The sequence below is a fragment of the Lissotriton vulgaris genome, chromosome 11, assembly GCF_964263255.1.
Source record: "Lissotriton vulgaris chromosome 11, aLisVul1.2, whole genome shotgun sequence".
NCBI lineage: Eukaryota > Metazoa > Chordata > Amphibia > Caudata > Salamandridae > Lissotriton > Lissotriton vulgaris.
This window is the reverse complement of record NC_141699.1, coordinates 249,280,217-249,303,624: the sequence shown is the minus strand read 5'-3', so window position 1 is coordinate 249,303,624 and position 23,408 is coordinate 249,280,217. Positions and strand designations below refer to the sequence as shown.

Here is a 23,408-nt window from a genome sequence, read left to right as displayed (position 1 = left end):
CTCTCCTCAAATGACCCTATTTGTAATCGTATTTCCTCCATTATGGGGCTTGTCATTCATTTATTTGCGACTTCTAAAGCTTGGATTCTTTTTGCAGAGAGGGGTAGGTTTGGAACCGCTACTGTTCTAACAGTAGATTGGGTAGCACCAGTGCTGATCAAAAATGATACAGGGTGGCCATTGACCTCACTATCTATGAATGAACCACTCTGCTCTACCTCCAAGTCTGCATCAAGAATGAAATCGTCCTCGCCTCTCAGGCATCGTCAATTTGACTGTTAGGAGCCACAGTTCTCGATTGTATCAAACATGGGACACTGTTGCATTGGGTTATTATTCCTGAAAGACACTCTTATTCACGTTTGAAACTTAGGTGCTCATTAGGATGGCGGACGGACCTGCGTCCGTCCGCCACCCCAGAGGAGAAGGGACCGTCCACAGGGGCAGCAGTGGTCCCTCCAGTGCAATTAGGATGTGACCGCCACCCTGGCGGTCACATCCTCAATATTTAACATTGTGGCGGGTGCAGCTGCAGGTTGTGGAACTTGCATCACTGGTGCTTGGGGCCCCTTGAAATTCTGCCCTCTTGGTCTTTGCACACTTTGTCACTGCATATGGTTATTACTTTGGGGCTGTGAAAATCATGTGTTTTGAATCTGATTAGCAGGATTACGATGACATTCCCACTTCCAATGACCCAACTTAATTAATAGTGCCAAGGGTTTGTTTTCCTCAAAGTAACTACAACAAACCTAGTACTGTGATAAATTGTTCAAAACAACTCAATTATGGTGTACACATTTGGCCGCACAGTGAGACCATAAACCGATGGATAAGGTTAAATGAGTTTATTACAAGTTCAAAGCCTAACTGATTTAAATGAATCTCAAGAACATATTATAAAAATACAAAATCACCATTGGTGAACTGAAACGTCGAATGAAATTAAGTCTCAGTGGAATCTTGAAGTTATAGTCTAATTCTGAACTCAAAATATTTAAGGACTTTAAAGCAGCTGTGGACGTCAAGTGCAGCAGGGGTCATGGTTGGGCTACACATACACCCACATACACACACACATGCATCTACATGCACACACACACACCCACTCATTCACAAGTGTGCACACCTACATCCAACATTCACAAACGCATACATAGGCACACACCCATTAACAGCACACATGCACAAACACACATATATTCATTTTACACACATGCATGCCCACACAAACATTTACAAAAAAAACACTTACTGGGCTGCAGCAATAATCTCGGTAGTGAAAGGGAAGCCACAGTGGATGACCTTGTCATGGGTCAGCAAATTAGAGGATTCAACAGTCCCTCACACATCACAGAGGTGTCACAGGTGTACAGTCTGCATGGGCCCTTCGGGACTTAAAAATTAACCACCGAGATCGGAATCTCTCTGTAACACACCTGCTCATTATGAGGGGGAGGACGTCTGAAGGCTTTGCTGGACTGAGGAGGTCTCACCCACATGGCTGTGAAATCTTCAGACTGGCAAAGTTCATCTCAGGCACCCAGTCGCCAGCGCATTTAGAGCATGTAGAGAGCCTGGTTGCATGACATTAACATCAAGATTGTCTGTCAGGCTGACCTTTACTCAGCCTGACAAACAGTCTTCATGTTTGCAAAAAGGTGTAGGCGGGGCCTTTCCTCCCCCAAGGATGGGCCATGAGGCCTGATAGTTTGTTATATGTTTGTTTCAATGTCTCTAATATATATTGATCTCTTTAGTATGAGTTTATGTTCATTTTAAAGTGTCATTTAATTTACATTTTTTTTGTAACTTGAGACTGTTTATCTCTGTCTGCCTTTGTTGCATATTACAAATAATAACATCAAAGACACATATGTAGAAATCGTGTAAGATTACATGCGAGTTCTTGAATTCAAGGAGTGTCAGATGCTATCATGGTTGGGACAGGATTTGAAATTCAGTATTGATTTAAATGTCTTGGAGAATTTTCCTGTGAAATTTTAAAAGCCACCCTCTTTGCCACCACATCATTTTGGACATCATAACTTTTTTAGTAGCTTTAAATGTAATATGCCCCCCACTCTATTGTTTAAGTAAATATGAACAGGTATCTAATGAAAATACATTAAAAAAATATCGATACACAACAAAAAATGGTACGCTATTTCTTAATGCCTTTGACTGTCAGTTCTATGGATTTAATGTAATTGGTCTTTATTAGTATACAGATACATTGAAAGATCATAAATACCACGCCAAGTATTGCATCATTTAACATGGTTAATAGATTTGTATGGCAGTAGGCAGCATCCTAAAAATAAGTGAACAACAACAAAAATAACCCAGCTATTCTGAGAAGTCTAATCCTCCCTAAGAAAAAAACATAAAGATTTTGTAAAACCCTCACCCACCAGGGAGACTCCGGCTCAGAACACACCCCCCACTCCTCCCTCACTGATTATCCTTTTTGTCATTGCATAGTCTCTTGGTTTTAACTTTTGTAAATTTTGTATTTTGGTTTTAATGTAATGGTTTTGAGTAACCAAACAATAAAATATTCATTAGTCACTTAAAGCGCTCCCACATAACCTGAAGGTCGCAGCATGCCTCATTCGATAGGGGAACTGGATGGACCCAATGATGAAGCATGCCACCAAGAGGTAACCCTTGTGGGTGATGGTTTTACAACAAAATATGTTTTTCTCTCAGAGAGGCTTAGACCCTCAGAATGGCTGGGTTCTTGTTTTGTGTTGTGAATCTTATTTAGAGGATGAACCCAGCTTATTCTCTCACTCCCTCTTTCTTTCTTCTACAGAACAGTAAAAAGAAAACATGAGATAACTGCCTAGAACAATGGTACATAAACCAACACTTAGGCTAAAGCTTACCATTATTGTTATCATGTGTTGATCTGGTGAATTCCACATTGATTCTAAGGAAAGCCCAAAGCAAAAATAGATACTATGTAATCAAGAACTATTTTTCGCTATCTATGATGGAGTTTATGCAGACTACTTTCACCGTGGCTTATCGTCCGATTTAGATGTGAGTAACAAAATGTATTCTTTTCTTGTTTAGTACATCCAGAAATTTATAAATGAAACATTTGCAGACCGCTACCAAAAAGATTTGGATGAAAATACGTTGACTCTTATATGGTCAGTAATTGTTTCCATATTTACCCTTGGTGTCCTCGTTGGGGCTAATGTTGGAGGAGCTCTAGCAGTAAAACTGGGCCGGTAAGAGTTCTAGAAATAGTTCTTTTAATATACTGTTTGTTCGCTGACAGTGTCCGATTTTAACAATATTTATATGTTCTGATAAATTGTAATATGTTTTTGACACAATTTCACCCACTAACACAGTTATCCAAATACCGGGTGCAGTTGTCTTATCACTGGCAATTCACTGACAACCACATACCCATTTTAGTATTACAAAGGGCTTGAAAATTGGTGTTTGGGTCTTTGTAATTGTGAAAGTCCAGTTGCTATATGTGTTGCAGGTTCAGTTATGCTCACCGTAATAATTCTGTGTCAGTGTATTCCTAGGGGTGTGCTCAGCACTGAAATCCCCAAGTAGAGTGGGCAGAGAACACTAAAGCTATGCTTAATACTAGGGTTTAACTATTACATTACATGGTTAGGGACTTTATTTGGAGGACGGACCCAGGATCAGTAGAGTTCCTTCTCAAATACCTATATTCTGTACCTGATCATACTCTTGTTGACTTCTGCAAAGTGGCAGAAGCACCCAATCTTCTGGAGCAATAGCTAATTTTTACAAGAATGAGGCCTTTAGAATCAAATAACTCTAAGGTGCAAACATACAGACCAGAAGGATAGCCATCTCCTTAATGCACTGTCGTCCAATAGTTTTGCAGGAAACATTGCTCTCAATCCTCTCATACAGATCAATGTCTACAGCCTTCTCAGTGATCTTCCCCAGGAATTGTATGTTACTTATTGGAGAGTAGCATGCACTGTAATTGGAGTTCATGTTTGTCTTTTTTGGGTACGAGCAGGACTACGAAGACGATATTTCCAGTCTTTTCTGGTTGGTTTGGGAAGGCACCAGGGAGAAGGGATTTGCTGGTGTTCACAGGAGCTTCAATTGATTATTGGATAATGTTATCTTCATGAGATGGGGAATTGAGAAATTATTATTTTGTCAAATCATTAGTGGGGATAGGATTGTCTTCCAGATCCATGTATGCATGCTATGACATAGGATTGTCACAGTGATGATGGGTGCAGTAGTGTTGTTAATGTGTTTTTTTATTTTGTTCATCTTGTCCTCAAAGTTGTTGATGGCTGTGCTCTTCTCCTCTTGGGGCCCCGATTCCGATCCCGTTCGGAAAGCCCTCTGTACGGCTCGGATCCAAGGGCTTTCTGGACGAAAAGTGCTCCGGGCGTCCAAGCAACCGAGTACAATTCGTCCTTAATCATACAGACTCGATTCGCTAGGACTTCCATTGAAGTCTATTGGAGCCTGCTTACAGATGCGTACACAGGCTCCCATTGCAGAAAATGGGTGGGTGGGAAAAGTGTACACCCTGTGCCGGGCACCCCATGGTGCCCGCCACACTGCGCATGCTTGGATCGGGGGGACCCTGTGGCCGATCAGAAGGGCCACAGGTGAAGGGGGGCCCGCTATGGCCCACCGAAGTACGCTTCCCAGAGCTCTGACTCGATCCGGCAGATCAACGCCTGCATCGTACTTGGTTGCTTGTAAATCAGACCCATGGCGCTGCACGAGTCGACCATGTTGTAGTCGTCCAGAGGGCTTTGCTGACGGGTACGAGTTGCTTGGAGTACAAGGCGATATTCACATCGTACTTGCTCACACGTACAGTGGTTTAGTCGTTCGGAAACCGAGGCTACAAATCGGACTCGCACTCTACGGAACCCGTCTGCAGCCCTTCTGAGCGAGATCGGAATCGGGCCCCATAGTGGGTGAGGGTTAAATCTTGCAAGAGGTTACCACAGTTCTTATTTACCTTGAAGAACCCGCTGTTTTATTGAAAGCCCTGCTGACAATGCCCTTGTAGTGGGTTGTCTTTTTAAAATATTTTTGTTTTTTATTTGACTAGGTGAAAACATGGTTGCAAATTCATAAAAGTGCAAGAGTAATAGTAATCAACATTTCTTACAGCAGAATTCTCTGTAATGGCAGTCTAAATATCTAATGTGAAAATAGTACAAAACTAAAATTGCGACAGAGATACATGAATATTACTACAGGCAGGACAAGAAAATTCTAAATTCATAAATAGCAACTTCTTAATCATAGATCACCCTCTAAAACAACGATTTTAATATCCTAAAAAGAATCCTACACACATATTATTATAATTCTTTGAATTTATTTTACTTTTATTTTTATTTAAGAGGTTTTATTTAGTGCTGGCCAGACAGGAGAGTATCGGAGGGCTTTACAGCAGATATAGGGGAGAAAAGGTAAGCATAAATGTTCAAAAGGCCCCGTGAGCTGTGCGCCATTGAGATAGACATTGTTCTTTGCTTTTTTTGTGTGTTTCCATAATTAAGGATAAATAGTTGATCATAATTATTTGTTACAAATATACCCAGATATCTAATTGGTTTGGATTATATCCATTGCCGGGAGAGTGGGAGACACTCTGCCTTGGCATAGAACAACAAAATCTCACTCTTGGCTTGCTTTAGTCTATACCCCCCTATCCATGTAAAAACTTGAATGCATTTTGGATGTTTAACAGATCTGCTGATAAATAAAGGACAATATCTCCCACAAATAATGTAATCTTTGGAATCTGATTCAGCGGAGATAATGCCCCTGGATTGTTATGAATATTTATTGCCACAGGTTCTATAAATAACAAAAATAGAAGAGGGAATGTTGGGCATTGCTGCCTATTCCCATATCTGATTCTCACTAGTCCTACCTCTTCTTTATTAATCACAATTTTTGCCTCTGATTCTGCATAGAGCTATTGAAGCATTTTAACCAGCTGTAAGGGAAAGTAGAATGTTTGTAATATGTAAATACAGAGCCTGCCAGTCAACAAGGTCAAACACTTTTTATTCATCGAGAATTAAAATCACCGCCTTATCCTTGCTGACCAACAGTAAATCAATTACTTGTTTTACAAAATAGGTATTTGAGGCCATCAATCTATGTGTTACAAAAACAGTTTGATAAGGATGGACACCTGTTGTGCACACGGGCCAATCTTGTTGCCCATTTTCATAAATATCTTATAGTCCACGTTTAATAGGCTGATTGGATCATAGGCATTGGGGTCCCTTGGGTCCTTGTCTTTCTTTAAAAAGCATACCACCACAGCTTCCTTGAATTTTTTTGATATGTCCTCCCCATCTTTTAATGAATTAAAACATTTTGTCAGAAGAGGTAAATCCAGTGCCTGGAACGTCTTGTAGACTTCAACAGGTAGTCCATCATTTCCTGCACCTTTCACATCGGCCATGCTTTTTAGTGTGATAGTAACTTCCTCTTGTGAGATAGGCTTCATTATGGAATCCCTCTGACTATTTGAAATGCAAGGTAATTGCAAAGTTTTAAAATATTGTGCAAGTAATTCAAAGTCAAAATCCGGCGCTTGATCATATATACTTTTAAAGTGCCAAAGGAATACCTTAGCGATCTTATCCTTTGAATCTTCGGCTTAACCCATTTCGGGATTCCTAATCTGATCTACTACATTTTTACTACGTTGCAATTTGCACTTTAGTAGCCCAAGCCAAATATTGTTCTATATGTTGGCTTTGCTCCTAGAGTTTTTGTTTATAAGCATTACTGCCCTTAATCTCCTCCAATTAAAAGAAAATCTTTCAGTTGTCCTTTGGCTATGGCTTAATCTTGCTAGCAAGCAGTTTTTTAACATTCTGAGCTAGCCTTATTTAGCTTATCCCTCGATTTTTCCACAACTGTATGCAATGTCAGAATTACTAGGGTTTGGTGTTTACTAACCGCAGCCTTATAACCTATTACCTGTTCTCTAAAAGCTGCTTTAAAAGCCTGCCAAATGAAGAATACAAAGTTGAGTACTCATTATTTCAAAAATGTTTTTTATAAAAAGCTGCATCTCTTTGATCCAGTCTAAATCTTCGAGAAGAGATTTATCAAAGTGCTAACGATGACTGTTTTTCACCCCAAACCCATCTAATTTGACTATTGTGGAAACTGCTGAGTGATCAGAGAATGAGTTTGTGATAACCTATGACTCCCTTCTTGCCAAACATTTGTCCATTAGAAAAAAAATCTATTCAAAAAGCTGTCTCAACCCTAGAGTAATAACACATGTTTTTCTTCTTGGCTTTATGTGAGGTATTTGCCATTACAGAAATTCCACCCCAAGTGCGGAGGCTACCCCACAACTGCGCGGCCTCTGCCACAAGTGTAAAGGCCCTTTGTAAATCAGGCCCTAAGATTTTTTCTTTACAGTTATATTACAATTTTCTACATAAAACATATAATTTTTAATTTTTAACAAAAATCTACAACTTTTTATTTGTAGTTAAAAATGTTTCAAATATTTTACCAGATTGGATTCTATTGCAATATATTTATAATGTTTAAAAAGTGGCATTTAAATATGTATTATAATATTTACCATACGGAATGTTTCAAATTAATATAATTAATATATATTCAAATTAATTGTAAATAATGATTTATAATAATTAATATTACAACATACATTGAAACATTTCACAATATTATTTGCATATCATTATAATGATTATCATTCAATTTGCACTAAAATCTCCCCTTCCCCTAAAAGCGTAATATTCCACAGCTAACAAAACCACAACTATATAAATACTTTAATTTTAGACATTTATAAAACATAAAAAATTCATTTCAACAATTTCTTAATTAATACATTACGCACTAAAAACACAAATAACCAAATTAATGAACACATAGAATCAAACAGACTACAATTACATATGTAAAATAAAACTTGCAAACAATATTACAAACAACAATATTTTCTAAATAGATTTTTCTTACAGAGGTATTAAAAACAGCACTAAAAGCTATATTTATTACCTTTGATATTTTAATGATATTTTTGACATCTGGATATTCTTGACACAATATTTTTGTGCCACGAATATTTTTCATCGAGTGGTTCGCCCAAACATGAGCAAAAAAAGAGGATTCTTGTCTGATAAAAGAAGGAAGAGCATTCCACCCTCTAAGCGCAACAAAATCGAAAGTGTGGCCACCCGTCCTCCTGTAAAGTAGCAGAGGAAACAAAAGCAGATGTGCATTGGTGGAGTGTAAAGTCCGAGTGAGAGAGGTGGTAGAATGGAACTCTTAGCTATCCTGTACAAGCCCAATGGAAAGACCTATGAACCAGACAGAGGTCCTCATTAGGATGTCTGTCAGAAAGCCTCCGGCCGCACATCGGAGGCTTTCCAACCGACATCCTTGGTTTGAATTCCAACTGCCCCATTAGGATTATGGCGGTCAGAATTCAAACCGGCCGGTCTTCCGGCTGTCTTCTGACTGCCTCATGGAGCCCATCAGCCAGAGGCAAACCAAACAAAATCCTGTGCCGAAGTTGTTTCTTGCGTCTGCATTATAATGTCAGTTTCCAATATGCTTTCCATGTCAGAATGTCTGACATGAAAGCCTGTAGGAAAGTGACCTTCCCCCTGCAGCCTCTGGATGGGGCCTGTGGGGGCACCCATACTGTGGCAGTCACTGTGAGGGATTTACACAAATTCCAATTTCTATATGGGAGCTTGTGATGTGGGTGGTTTCTGCCCGCCGCACAAATTCCCATAGAGAAATGGGAGTTTGGTGAGGTCACATCGAAATGCAGTGTTCGGAATCATCGACCTACGGTTGGTCGGTACCCACACCAAGACGGTGTTGATCAGAGGCAACTCTGACCAACATCCTAATAGGTGTCAGAGTGTCTTAAAGAGAACTCTTTTGCAAATGGGAAGCCAGTGAGCTGCCCTCAGTAGGAGTGCCATTTGTGGAGTTAGGAAGACTGAGAATCATACTAGCCACTGCATACTTAACCATCTGAAGGTGAGTAATCAAGCTCCCTGTACTGCCCAGATACAAAGAATTTCCTTAGTCCGATCTGGATACAATCAGGGATAGCACAACTGTTTATCAGGTCTCTACTGAAAGAACCTTAATAATCCTAGAAGCTGTTTCAATAGGGCAAAGGGTAAAGCAGGTGCCAGGTAGCTTAGCAATTTGTGGAGTCATGAAGAGGTCGCTGTTGATGACACCAAGGTTTTTAACCGCAGGCACTGGAGGGGGCAATCCCCAAGTCTGTGGGTCACCACTCATTTTACCAAAACTGGGTATGCCTCCCACACCAAAGGGCATCTGTCTCATCTGAGTTCAACTGGAGGCAGATAGCTTGCATCCAGCTAGCCGATGGTCGTATACAATCATAAAACCTAGTCTGAACAGGCTCGGAGATTGTTACAATATTCTGGGTATCATAATGAGTATGAGAATGTGATATGTCCCTTGTGATGCCTCTGTCATATACTATTCTCCAAAATATGTCCCCATAACAAGGAAGAAGATTTTCAGGGAATACCTTAGATGGCCAGGAAAGAGGATTCCACTTCATGTAGCATTTAGATCAAGCATACATATAACACAGTTATGGCTCCTCACTAGTCACTGCTGATAATAATGTTGTGACTACTGTCTATTCTTTAAGCATACACAGTTACTCATGAGTGAGGTTATTGCCTATCGTTAAGCCTATTAACACTGGCATCCACACTGGGTTCTCTAAGGTTCTACTTGAAATTGCCTTACCAAGACAGATATGTAGATTGTTTTAAAGTTGGGTAATGTGGAAAGGAATTGGGTTACTGGTGACTTAAAACATGCATTCCTTCTTGGGCTGCGAATTTTCTTTGCTGCAACAGTTGAAGTCAATATTTCACTAGAATTGAGATGTGTGGAGGTAAAATTTGGACTGGAAAGTTTCAAATGATAGGAATTTGCCCTCTTCCATTGCATGGCTGCTCCCATTCATGCCAATTGAAAAGAGCCCCTTGAATCTTAAGCTTGATAAAGACCCGGAGAGATGAGGCAGAACCAATTGCAACCCAAGACGTTGCAACTGTTACTCCAAGATGGTGGAGTAGTCTGGACCAAGTGCACTAGTTGTTGCCCTTCCAGCAAAAAGGACTGCACCCACTTCTAACCAAAACATCTACTACTGCAAAGCTCTCCAGGTACTCTATTAACATATTCAAGACAGCTGGCCAGTCAACCCAAAGTCTTTTTTTTGCATTCCCATGGCGCGCCTTTAAAAACAAGCACTGCAATGACAATGTCAAAAACAGTTCCTGCACGCCATGGCCATGGAAGCCCATGCCATGGAGGAACTGATGGACATGCACACAGGGGGGCACATGTTGTTCCCCCTTGTCTGCATCCACATGGTGCAGGGCACAGGGGGAAATATATATCATCAAGGTACGTAGATCTGGAGTTAAGAATAGTACATTTACACTTACCAATTTCCACTTACCTTCTCAATATTCTTGCCCTCCATATTTTTGACACGATATTCTGACCGCACGATATTTGTGTTTCTGATATTCTGTCACTGATCTGTTGAATTTCTAAAGGGAGCCAGTCTCCAGCCTTCACCCTCACGTCATAAGAATGCAAGCAATATACTTCCTCTGTCAGGAAGTTCCGCATTTCAATGCACCTCCTCTCCTTGTGATGCATGCATATGAACAGGTAATAAGAAACCTGGAGGCAGATTTATCATTCAGTTGCATCGCCTTTGCACAATGCAATAAGGCACAAGGGTGAAGCAACTTCTAAGTTAGATTTATCAAGTCATGCAAAGCCGCCTTGCATGGCCGTGACTGGCTTGATGACTCTAAAGTAACACACAGCGCAAATTGTTGCATTGTGTTACTCTACCCCAGTGAGATGTTCTATGTATGGAACATGGTTGTTCCCATGCATCCTCCAATGGATTTTCCCACATTCCCAGATTTACCATTATTGGTAGACTGGCAATGTGTCAAAATACTACGCTTCCCAAGTTGAGGCATAACAAGGAGTAATATCTTTCTTCCTCCTCGTTGTTTCCTCTTTCTTTGTCCGCAGCACACATAGAAAGAGGAAAAATCTGCCTCAGATGATTGTTTTCATTCAGGAAGGTTTTCCATCCTGCACAAAAAAAATCCTGTCTGTAATGCAGGTGATGGTGCTAGGCAGCAGTTTGTGCGTTAGCGGAAGAAAAGGACAGGATGTATAATGATAAATACGACACATTCCTGTCCTTTCACGCAGCTCAGCAAGGTGGCTTTCTGCGCTGCAGGAAAGTTTGATAAATCTCCCCCCGGGTGTCATTTCTCAACTTCCCTACTTGAAAGGATTGTGTACATAATCATGTCTGTTTTTCACAGTACCATGGTTCCTTTCCTTCTCTGTCAAAAATTGATATAGTATACAAATAAGACTGGGCTGGCTTAACATTTATTGCCGGTCTCTGATTGCTTGCTCGTGTGAAATTTAATGGGTACTGCCCCAGGGAGTGTTTTTCTGCTTTTATTCCTTAGTGAGTCTGTGTCGGTGCTGTGTTTTCTGCTGCCCTTAGCTTAGCCTCTTCTGAAATACCACCCTAAAAATCTAGGCTGCACAAAAAGGCCACATTGCAAGGAGGTTGGTAAAAGGAATATTATGTCTGCAGATGCAGAGTTAAAGAAAAACCACACACATTTTTTATGATGTAGCCAAGACAGAGCTATGAACTGAAAAAAAAACATAGTGCTGAGAAGTATTATATTCTAAGTAGTAAGCACTATGCATGAATAGAAAAAGATATTCCTATTTTTCCAGCCTTTGTGCAAGTCTTGATTACTTGCAGCACTACACAACTATATCAGCAAGTACTATATAAGCAAGTTTCTTTATTATGCACCAGAACAATCATATAATGTAAATATGTTTGAGATAAATAGCTCATCATGGAACAGAGATTACAACATAACCTCAACTGTTTGAGACCTGGATGTAGTTAACTTAAGTAGCACCCAAGCATCATAAATAGAAATGCCCTTTCCACTAGCTTTAACGCTATATGAAGATTAGTGTACATTATGTGCTGCAAAAAGCTCAGCCACATGCACCTCACCATAATTAAAGAAGTGCCAGGCATCAATGATCGGTGAAAGGAGAGACCAAAAAGACCAGCATGGAAAGATGCCATCTCAGTGGCCAAAGTCATTAGGTAAGATGGAGCCAGGATAAAAACGTAATTCGTGTGGTTTAATGAGGCAGAGATGGAGATTGTCCTTAATTGGTTTTGAAGGTAGTGATGCAGCGAAAGTCTTTTTTATCTCTCGCTTCACTTACTTCAGCCTCCCCACTGGGCCCATAAGAAAACGTAATTTCTACTGATCACAAATTTACTCAGAGGGGCATTGGTCCTCTGATTAATCTTTTTCTGTCATAGTGATGGGTGAGACGTCAGGATGTCCCAAAAACTGTAGCCACACAATGAGGACCATCAATTAGTAGCCAACTCGCAAGTTCAAAATGAGTTTCAAATACACTTCTCTCAAAAACATACTGGTGAATTAAAGTATTGCAAATGGAAGACACAATCTCCTGAAGAAGTTTAGTCTGACCAAAATTATGCAAACCAATACCTCTGCTTTTAGAATGCAAAATAAAAGTAGCAGAACTTGATGTCCTGAAAACAATCTTTGACTATAACCATTACGCTTTTAGAATCATACAAATAACACAGTTTAGAGAAAGAACATCAGGACACAATAACAGACTCAGGCAATTTAAAAGTTTTTTTATTGCATTCATGATCCATAATCAATGCATACAAGTAACATTTTAAGTAGATCGGTAGCTAATAGCCCATCTTATTAAGCCACACATTAATCACAGATTTTTTGAGCTAGTGGGAACATTACAGACTCCCAGTACCAATGAGGGCACGAGGATGGTTTAAAGGGGTAAAACCTTATCCAGGAAAGGAACAAAATCGGCAAAGTTCAGATTCTGTATTCTCACCAAGGAGCGCAGTAAGCAAATTAATTGGAAAAGAAACATCATAAGCATTGAGTTCAGGTTGTCGTCAAGGAAAGGAGTCCCAACCAATGACAATTACAGCAGTAGGTGCAAAAGCATCTCAAAAAATAAGAGAGCTCTTTGATACCCCTCCTTTGGGAAGTTAATCTAGTACAGATGGGGGGTGTGGCCGGCTGTGCAGCGGAATGGCCGCTTCTTGAGTGCGCTCTGCTGGCCGGGACAAGTCCTAACTTTATCCTGCACTTCAGATGGTCCCTGTAATGCACAGGCCATTAGTTAAGCTGCCGGACGGCAGGGACAACACTTCGCAGAAGTTTGAAGGTTCCGGCTGACTGCTGCACGGAGCTGTGAGAGCCGCAGGTGGAGTGCCGGTGATCGCTGTAGTGTTGTATTAGGTGGGCGCAACCACTTTGGCCCACGGTCAGTATTGCTGTACTGTTCCCCCCCCCCCAGACGCAAGTTCAATTGGTTCAGCCCGACGTGGATACGGAGGGCACGTTCTAGAGGTAATAAAAAGCCAGGGCCCTGGGCGTGGCAGGCATTGTACTGACCACTACTGCAATACCGTGTGGTCTCCAATCTATGTGCCTGGTAGGCCTAACCAGTACATTACACTGGCGACGAGGTGGTCTCGCCACCCCATCGTGTGCCACGCTCCGCCCCTCAGCTGCGGTGAGCCTGCTTCTGTGGCCCCTGCAGCGTGCCCCGCTCAGCTGGCCTTCTCACCCACCGGCGGAGCGTCCCCGGCCGCCCAGCTACATCAACCTCATCGAGCGGAAGTCCAGCAGCGCCGCCCCACCGCTCTGCCTCAGCGACTCACCGCTGACTCCTGGCTCTCCAGGCAGGTCGATCCAGTCACTCGAGCCCTGCCGCCTACAACCAACGGATCCGGCCTTGTGGCCTCAGGTGCGTGCCCTTCGCCTCAGCGCCCAGCCGCACTACCGCTCTCGGCTGCTCCCCGCCTCAGCATCGCGCCAGCCCGGTAGGCCTGCCACGCAACGCCGGCGTGCTCTTCACCACGCATCACACGTGCACCGCAACAACTGTGCCATCTGCCACGCATCTCGCGTGAGGAAGCCCTGCCATTTCTAACGCACCTCGCGTGCAACGCTACAGGACCCCTCAGCGCCTGCCCACAGCCACCTGCAAGCGCCCCCAGCATGTTTTTGGACACTTGGCCCTCTAGAGACTGGACACTCATTTGCTGTCTGACCGCCGCCATGGCCGCCGTGCCGCCGCTGGAGCCCTTTACGGTCACAGGCACACCCCCTTCTCAGGCGGCTCGGTGGAGGAAATGGGTGGAACGCCTGGAGAACTACTTTATAGCAGCGGACATCACAGTCGAGCGGCAGCGAGCAATGCTCTTACACCTAGGAGGGGAAGCCATACATGACATCTCGAAGGACGTGGTGGAAGGGGGCCCGCCCCCAAACTACACCACGCTACGCGACGCCATCACGCAATACTTTGAACCTTTTGCCAGCGCAGATTATGAAAGGTTCCTACTCCGCCAAGCCCGCCAGCTCCCAGAAGAGTCAGTCAACGTTTTCTATGCGAGACTCAAAAAGCTAGCCAGCACATGCACCCTCCCAGATGCTGACGGCGAGATCCGCGCTCAATTCGTATAAGGATACGCCTCCTCGAAACTGCGAGAAAGAGTCCTAGAAACAGACAACATGCCTATGCGTGACATCCTGGCATTAGGGCGATCTAAAGAACTATCGAAAGCCAGAGCTGCGCATATGGAGCCGAAACCTACGGTCGCAGTCAAAGTTGAACCTGTGTGTGCCATCAAGACTAGCACCACGGACACGCGCACAAAGCCATCCCGAAGATCACGACCAGGCCCAGCTCAATCACCTCACGACCACCCCTGTGCGTGGTGCGGAGGAGCAACCCCCCACAACGGGGCATGCCCTGCACACGGAAAGATCTGCAGCGCCTGTGGAAAAGCCAACCATTTTGCGAGTGTATGCCTGTCATCGCAAAGGAAAAAGCTCAAAGGCCCGCACCGAAGAGTGAGACAAATAGAGCCACTGCCAGGTACCTCCGCCAACAGCGACATGGACGATGACGAAGAGGACGCAGCGTCCGTCCACGTGGTATGAATGCTCAACACGTTGGCCGCTACACCATCCGCAGAACCTATGTGCACAGTGAACGTACACGATCAGGAGGCGTGCGGCCCTAATCGACACCGGGGCAACGATCAACCTAATGGCAGCCAGCGTATACCGGACACTAGACACTCCACCAGTACTCCATCCCACGAGAGTGCAGGTGTACGCCTACGGCACCAGTCGACCCCTCCGCCTGTGCGGAGTCTTCCGGACAACAGTATCACATGACTCCCATCACCTACACACCAAAATCTATGTGTCGCAAGAAGGATCCGGGTTTCTGCTTGGCTGCAGAACCGCCCAAGTCCTAGGACTGATTCACTTCGCCCTCACAGTCCAAGCACACAGCTTCGACCATCTCGGGCTGCAACACACCTCACTGTACGACGGGATTGGCTGTTTGAGAGGACCTGCCATTCGCCTTCACATAGATCACTCAGTCGCTCCAGTAACCCTCAGGCACCGGCGCATAGCATTCCACCTGCGACCCAAAGTGGAAGCGGAACAACGTGTGCTCGAGAGGGACGGGATCATAGAAAGAGTTAGCGGGCCCACTCCATGGGTGTCGCCCATTGTGGTGGCCAAGAAACCGAAGCAACCGGATGCTGTGCGAATTTGCGTGGACATGCGCATTCCCAACCTCGCAATCAAGAGAGAACGCCATCTGACGCCAACCGTAGACGACATCATCTGCGAACTGTCAGGTTCAAAGTGGTTTTCGAAGATGGACCTGAGGTCCGGATACCACCAAATCCCTCTGCACCCGAACTCCCGCCCAATAACGACTTTCTCCACCCATGCAGGCTTGTGGAGATACACCAGACTCAACTTTGGGATATCCAGTGCAGCCGAAGTATTTCAGAACATTATTCAAACCGTCCTGCAAGGTTTAGACGGCGTGCTAAACGTGAGCGATGATATCTTGGTCCACGCAGCGACACTAGACGAACATATCCGGTGCCTCCAACCTGTTTTTGCCAGGCTACAAGAGCGGGGTCTAACCCTTCACAGGGAGAAGTGTGAATTCCTCCGAAAAGACATCAGCTTCTTTGGATACAGATTCTCTGACCAGGGCGTTGGACCGGACCCCGACAAAGTCAAGAACATCCATGATGCTCCCGCCCCGAACGTCAGTGACCGCCGTCCGCAGTTTTCTGGGGATGGTGACATACTGTGGGCGTTTCATTAAAGACCTATCCGACCTCACCGGCCCTCTTTGTGACCTCACGAGATCCACAGCCACCTGGAACTGGGGACCGGAACAGCAAGACGCTTTCCAAAAGACCAAAGCTGCACTCTCAGCAGACACAGCTCTGGCCTATTTCAACCCTCGCTACAAATCGCAGCTCGTGGTGGATGCCAGCCCGACCGGCCTCGGCGCTGTCCTGACCCAACAACAACCGTGCAGAGAGTGGGCACCCGTCGCGTATGCAAGTAGGACCCTCACTGCGACGGAACAAAGATAGTCACAGATCGAAAAGGAGGCCATCGCCATCCTATGGGGGTGCCGTCACTTCCATATCTACTTATACGGACACCCATTCATCGTGATCACAGACCACAAACCGCTTCTCCCACTATTCCAAGGATCATCCTCACGGCCCCCCTCGCATCGAGAAGTGGGTGCTCCAGCTCCAGGAATACCAACTCACAGCAGAGTATCGGCCGGGCTCCAGGAACCCCGCCGACTATCTGTCGAGGCACGCTCGCCCGGTCACTGAAGCAGAAGCCGCAGAAGCCGACGCTACTGAAGAGTATGTCAGAATGATTGTAGAGCGTTTGAGGCCTTGGCCAATCTCCCTAGGAGACGTGATGCAAGCTACCAAGGACGATGACTGCCTACAAATAGCCATCCAGGCCATCCAGTAAGAAAACTGGAAACCACTCCAGAGCCCGGCATTGTTCCGCACCCTAGAAGCCCAGGCAACGCTAAAAGCACTCTACCAAGTCCGGAGCGAGCTGTCCATCTCGCCAGAAGGATGCCTCCTGAGAGGCCCCCGCCTGGTACTGCCGGACAGCCTCACACAGCAAGCGGTCCTCCTTGCCCATGGCGCTCACCTGGGCATTGTGAAATCGAAGAATCGCATCCACACCAAAATCAGGTTCCCAGGACTCGACAAGAAAGTCGAAGAAGTCATCCAGCGATGTCCAGTGTGCCTAGCGACCAGCCTGCCCAACCCCCCAGCACCTGTAATCAAAGAAGAAGGACCGACTGCCCCGTGGGCGCGGGCCAGCGCAGACTTTGGTAGCCTCCCGGGCGGGAAGTACATGTTTGTTGTGGTAGATGATTTCTCAAGATACCCCGAAATTGAAATCCTGCCCTCCACCACAGCCTCTGAAGTGATCCCTAAGCTAGAGAAAATCATTGCAACACATGGCCTCATAGGGGAACTACGCACTGACAATGGACCCCCCTTCAACGGCGGTGAACTAGCGGAATATCTACAATCACACCGCATCAAACACCGGAAGATAACCCCAAGATGGCCTCAAGCAAATGGCAAAGTTGAGAGACTGCTGAGAACTTTAAATAAGACCATCCAAATTGCCATGACAGATGGCCAGAACCTAGAACTAGCCCTTTTTCAGTTTTTAAGAGAGTACAGACTGGCACCCCACTGCACCACCGGGATTCCTCCAAGCGGTCTATGTTTCAGCAGAGCAGTTGTGGACACTCTCCCGCACCATCCCATGTGGGCCTCAGCTCCAACTCCGTGCAACCGGTCCATGGAACAGCGAACAAAGTCTAACAGGACAGCATCGAGGCGAAGAAGAGCCGCAGACAGCCCCATTCAAGTTGGCGACCGGGTGCTGGTGAGAGATCGCCATCCCGGAGAAAAGTTCCGCCTCCCTTTCGAGTTACACCCATGGACTGTCACCAATATCAATGGCACCATGATCACTGCAGTGAAGGGGAGAGAGAAAGTCACCACAAACGTGTCATTCTTCAAAAGGATCCTGAATGGAGAAGACGACGAGTTCCCTAACTCGGAAGAGCAAGACACAAGACTGACCCAAGGCCCACGAGAAACAGAGGAGGAAGACGCTCCCAGCGAGGAGGAAACCCCACAAGCAGATTCAGCAACACCAGTCAGGAATGAACAAGAATCGCAAGAGGCCCAAAGCCACCCCGGAACTGCTGTGGCCAAAGACTCGGAAGAACTAACTCCCACCCAGTCAGGCGAGCGCAGCCAGAGTAGGTATAATCTGCGCCCCTGCCAAAAGCCATCCCAGAAATACCATGACTTCGTGGCCTGTTGCGGGCGTTTATGAGTCCGAGCTGCATCTCAGCCGCTGCAAAAAGTAAGACTGTTCCTTTTTGCATTTTGAAACTCTCAGAGACTGTGAGCAGAAAAGTTGATATGTGATGTTATGTTTGTTTTGGTTTTTACTTTAAGGTAAAGGAAGAATGTAGTGTTGTACTAGGTGGGCGCAACCACTTTGGCCCACGGTCAGTATTGCTGTACTGTTTTCCCCCCCCAGACGCAAGTTCAATTGGTTCCGCCCGACGTGGATACGGAGGGCATGTTCTAGAGGTAATAAAAAGCCCAGGGCCCTGGGCGTGGCAGGCATTGTACTGACCACTACTGCAATACCTTGTGTGTCTCCAATCTGTGTGCCTGGTAGGCCTAACCAGTACATTACAATCGCAGCATCACTGGGCTGGACTGCCGCTGGGACGCGAGTCCACTTGAGCCCGGGGCTGTTGGCACTCGGTAGGCCTGAGGCTGCATTGCTGACAATGACCTGGCTATCGCTCCTATGCTCCCCAGGCATGCCAAGGCGAGCTGAGATTAAGCTGCAGGGGGCTGCAGGACATCTGCTGAGACCTGGATCGCGCACCTGTTTTCTCGGCCTGCGGTTCCCCGGTGATCCTGCACTGCTGTGCTACTAGGAGTGAACTGCCGCAGACGTTGCACGCTGTGAGTGCACATCCTGTGACACGCCGGCAGGATTTGGAATACGGACTTGGAGGGCAGCACAGAGGAGGGATTGTGAAGGTGCGCACTCCCCTGCCTTTACATAACACCGTGCACGCCGCTGATGGTGCCCGGGGCCGGCTTGTGGGCCTGCCCAGATCCGCCATTTTGTGGAGTGGAGGACATTGCTTGGGTGAGCTGTTCAGCCTGCTGCGGCGTGGTTCCTCCGACGAGCGGAGAGCAGACATATAACGCTGAGGGGGCTCCAGCTGTGTGTGTCTAGGCCCCCATGCTCTCAAAAGTATGTTTATCCTTGCTGGCTGACGGGGGCTGAGGCTACATGTGGAGACCCTGCTTAAGCCTGGATTGAGGCTGTTGGCTCCCGCGCTGGTGGGAAGCGGCTGTGGGCCCACTTGTTGGAGAGAGTGCTGCGTGGTCGTTAGTCTTGCCCATTGCTCGCTTCTGCGGCTGCAAATACCCATGAGAGATCTGGCTCCTGTACCTTTACACGTGGGTAGATCTGGCGAGTGTGGTGATATTCTCCCGGCATCCTGGCATTGTCTGTGGTGCGCATTGCTGGTCTAACTGCTGTGGTTGCTGGAGGAGACGTCGCGGTGCAGAACTGACACTTTGATGACGTAAGGCACATGCGAGGATCCACTGTGCTCTCTGTGTTTACCCTCTACTCATCGAGTGCCCTGCAGTCATGGGCAAACAGAATGCCAAACAGCCAAAACTAAATTTTGACAATAAGCGATCTACTAGACACGCGGATTCCGAGCAGGAACACCAGGTGGAGAAACCATGTAGCTCCTACGTCGAAGATCAAGGAGAAGACTTGAGGACACTCATGCTGGAGATAAGATCTAGTCTCCGAAAAATGAACACCAAACTGGACACGCTGATGTTGCAACTAGATTCTGTTAAAGCACAGGTGTCCGCGCATGAAACGCGACTCAACGCAGTGGAGAATCGCCATACTGCATTCCATGAGTTCCATGTGGAAACCGAGGAGCAGCTGCTCCACATGGACAAACTACTGGGGGTCATCAGGGCCAAAAATTATTTGAAAGAAAGTGGACGGTGCACCAGGATGAAGGCAAAGGATTCCGTATATATTCCAATATAGATTCTTTATTTAGTTTCAATGAAAAACATGGACATCAGCCAACGCGTTTCGTTCCAGACGGAACTTCGTCAGGGCTATTGTGTCTTTAAATTAGTCCAATAATAATAAAGATCTGCGTTTGAAAAATATTCCATAAACGCCAAGGTAAAAAACAAGGATAATCAGCACCTTCATAATCACAGTTTTCCAGATAAAATGGTTTTTCTGTACAGGACCCAAAGTGTCCTTTAAATGACTTTGACGTCTATAATGTATATAATTAATATATTTGACAATGAAATCCAAGGCCAAGATCACAGCAAATGTTCCCTATATGTTTCAAGTCGCGCATTCTCCAAAGCGGTCCCTCATTCAGAATCCCTGCCTTGGGGTCATCAGGGCCAAAAATGATGACTTGGAGGCCAGATCGCGACGCAACAACCTCCGCGTAACTGGCATTCCGGAGACAACCGCCATATCTAAAATGGAGACCTACATTGCGGACCTGCTGCATGAGCTGTTCGACCCCCACTTATCGGCGGTCTTCGTGGTGGAGAGGGCACATAGATCTCTGGGACAGAGACCCCCGTGGGTGCGCCGCCCAAGCCGATTATTGCGAAAGTTCTGAACTATCAGGATAGAGACCTTATCCTGAGGTTAGCCAGGGAGAAGGGCCAGATCTCTTTCTACCCATACTTCACTCCGGCTGTGCAGGCAGCGAGACGAGAGTTCCTCCCGGCGATGCAAATTTTACTACAGGCTCAGATGCCGTACTCCCTTCTCTACCCGGCCAAGCTAAAGGTGTCTTTTAATGGAACTGCCCACTTTTTCAACGATGAGAAATCCTCTCTGAGATTCACCAAACACATAGGAGGGAAGAAGTCTAAAGGTCAAGTGGAAACAGCAGGCGCAGCAGGAGGACACTTGAGTGACAATGATTAAATTGGGTATCGTATGCTCCGGCATGTTGAAAGTATCACACTGTTATATCGAGGTCCCAGAGCCGTTTTACTTTAATTGTAACTGCATGCTTCATTGCCCATAGCCATGCTGTCATGTTAATGATTTGTACTTCCTATGGCCTGACCATTGGGTCGTACGCAGATCTCCTGGCGACCTTGTATAATGCAAGGTAGTTTGCCGGCTATGCTACGTTCTCATGGGAAGTTTCCCTTGTTTGCTGCCCCTCTGGGTGGTATATTCTATTGTTAGGGTGGGTCATCTACAACCTGATCGGGAGGTTGGTGTCGGTGGTGGGTGGAGGGGGGAGTTAATTTTGTTGTTTAAATGCCAGTATATAGGTGAATTGGTGGTTGGCCAATGTCAATCTGGATGGGTCTATGTCACGTTGCTAATGATCACGTTGAGACACGTTCTAAGGGTGTACATACATGGCTGATATTGCATTGAATTGTTTGACTTGGAATGTGAGGGGGCTTAATGATGGGCGTAAGTCAAGATTGGTTCATGCTTATTTGTAACGCCACAATGTTGACATCTGCCTCATGCAAGAGACACATTTGAACGTTATGCCTTCACAGAGGCTGCGCCATGGGAGGTGGGGTCATACTTATTCTGCTATATATTCAAATTATGCACGGGGTGTGGCTGTGTTGGTGAAAAGAGGACTGGACTGGAGGGAGGAGATGATCAGCGGGGATCCGGAGGGTAGGTATGTTTTGATACAAGGTACTTTATCTGGCCTATCCATGGTTATAGTGTACGGTCCGAATACTGACTCCCCAGAATTCTTTCATGATATATGGACAAAGATCAGGGCGACTGGGTGGGACTTTAATGCTATCCTTGAGGATGCGCTGGATAGACGTGGTACCGCTCGGACCCTGCACATGGCAGCTAGCTCTGCTTTGAAGGCAATAATGGCTGATGGTGGTTTGATTGACATATGGTGCACCAGACACCCCTCGTTGAGGGAGGGCACTTGAATTTCTGATCTCCACAATGCATGGTCCCGATTGTATTTTTGGTTGGTTTCAGGAGATGTGGCTACTTGGGCTACTGGCGTGGAGCATATGCCACGCTCATTGTCCGACCATGCGCCCTGTTTACTGAAATTGCTGCTCCCAAACAGGCCGAAACATGCCTTTTCCTGGTGCCTCCCTCCGCATGCCCTACTGAATGAAGCCTTTAAGGAGAAGATCCGCCAAGACATTACTGATTAGTTTGAGCTTAATACGGGGTCGGTGGACACCGAAGATTCACTTTGGGAGGCATTCAAGGTTGTTATATGGGTAACGTGCATTGCGCGCCAGGCGGGGGTATTGAAGGCTATAAGGGGTACGCTGACCTCTCTTGAGTCTAGCATAAAAGATCTTGAAACACAGTTTTATGAGACTGGCGACCTTGTAACCTCAGGTTTATTGAAAGAAAAGCTGTTAGATTACGCTGATGAAGCAAATCGTGAGGTGAAATTTTTTAATAAATATGCTGTGGCTAGGAGGTATGGGGAGGGTGAGAGGTCGGGTCGCACACTAGCGGGTATGATCCGATCGCCCAAATCTACAACTTATATCCACGAGGTCCATGTTGCACCGGACACCACGGTTAGGGGTCAGAGGGACATTCTTGATGCCTTCTCGGGTTTCTATGCCGGTCTATACACCACCACACAGGAGACCTGTCCAGGGGGACTGGAATCCTTTATGGATTTGATCGCTCTTGCCTGGTTCAACAATACTCACAGGAAGAATATGAACCTCCTTGTAACTACAGAGGATGTAGCACAAGTCATAAAGAGTCTACCTCTGGATAAAGCGCCCGGCCCAGACGGCTTGACCACGCCTTTTACAAAACTTATGTGGAGGAGTTAGTTCCCAGACTATTGGCAGTATATGAGGAGGCCTTGGAGGTAGGGACATAGCCTAAACTCATGAGAGAAGCCATGATTATTAGACTGTTGAAGCCCGGTAAACCAGAACGGGAGATGGACTCTTATAGACCTCTCTCACTACTGAATGCTGATGTCAAAATACTCGCCAAGCTGATCGCAGACCGCTTCCAGCCACTGCTTCCTATGGTGGCCCTTCCTGATCAGTCGGGGTTCATCCTGGGCATGTCGACCTCACATAACATAAGGACAATCTTCTCGACACTGCACTACCTACACCCGTCGGTACATGCTGCGGTGGTATTCCTAGATGCCACCAAGGCGTTTGATACCTT

The 23,408-nt window shown here is 45.8% G+C and overlaps 1 protein-coding gene across 1 annotated transcript in view; it reads left to right on the top strand.

Annotated features, from left to right (window-relative positions):
- LOC147679577 (solute carrier family 2, facilitated glucose transporter member 11-like) overlaps window positions 1-23,408 on the top strand; it is a 510,350-nt gene that overhangs the window by 148,916 nt on the left and 338,026 nt on the right. Inside the window, exon 3 of the mRNA XM_086943162.1 lies at window positions 3,082-3,242. Coding sequence (XP_086799288.1) covers window positions 3,082-3,242 — 161 coding nt within the window. The remainder of the gene's footprint in view (window positions 1-3,081; window positions 3,243-23,408) is intronic.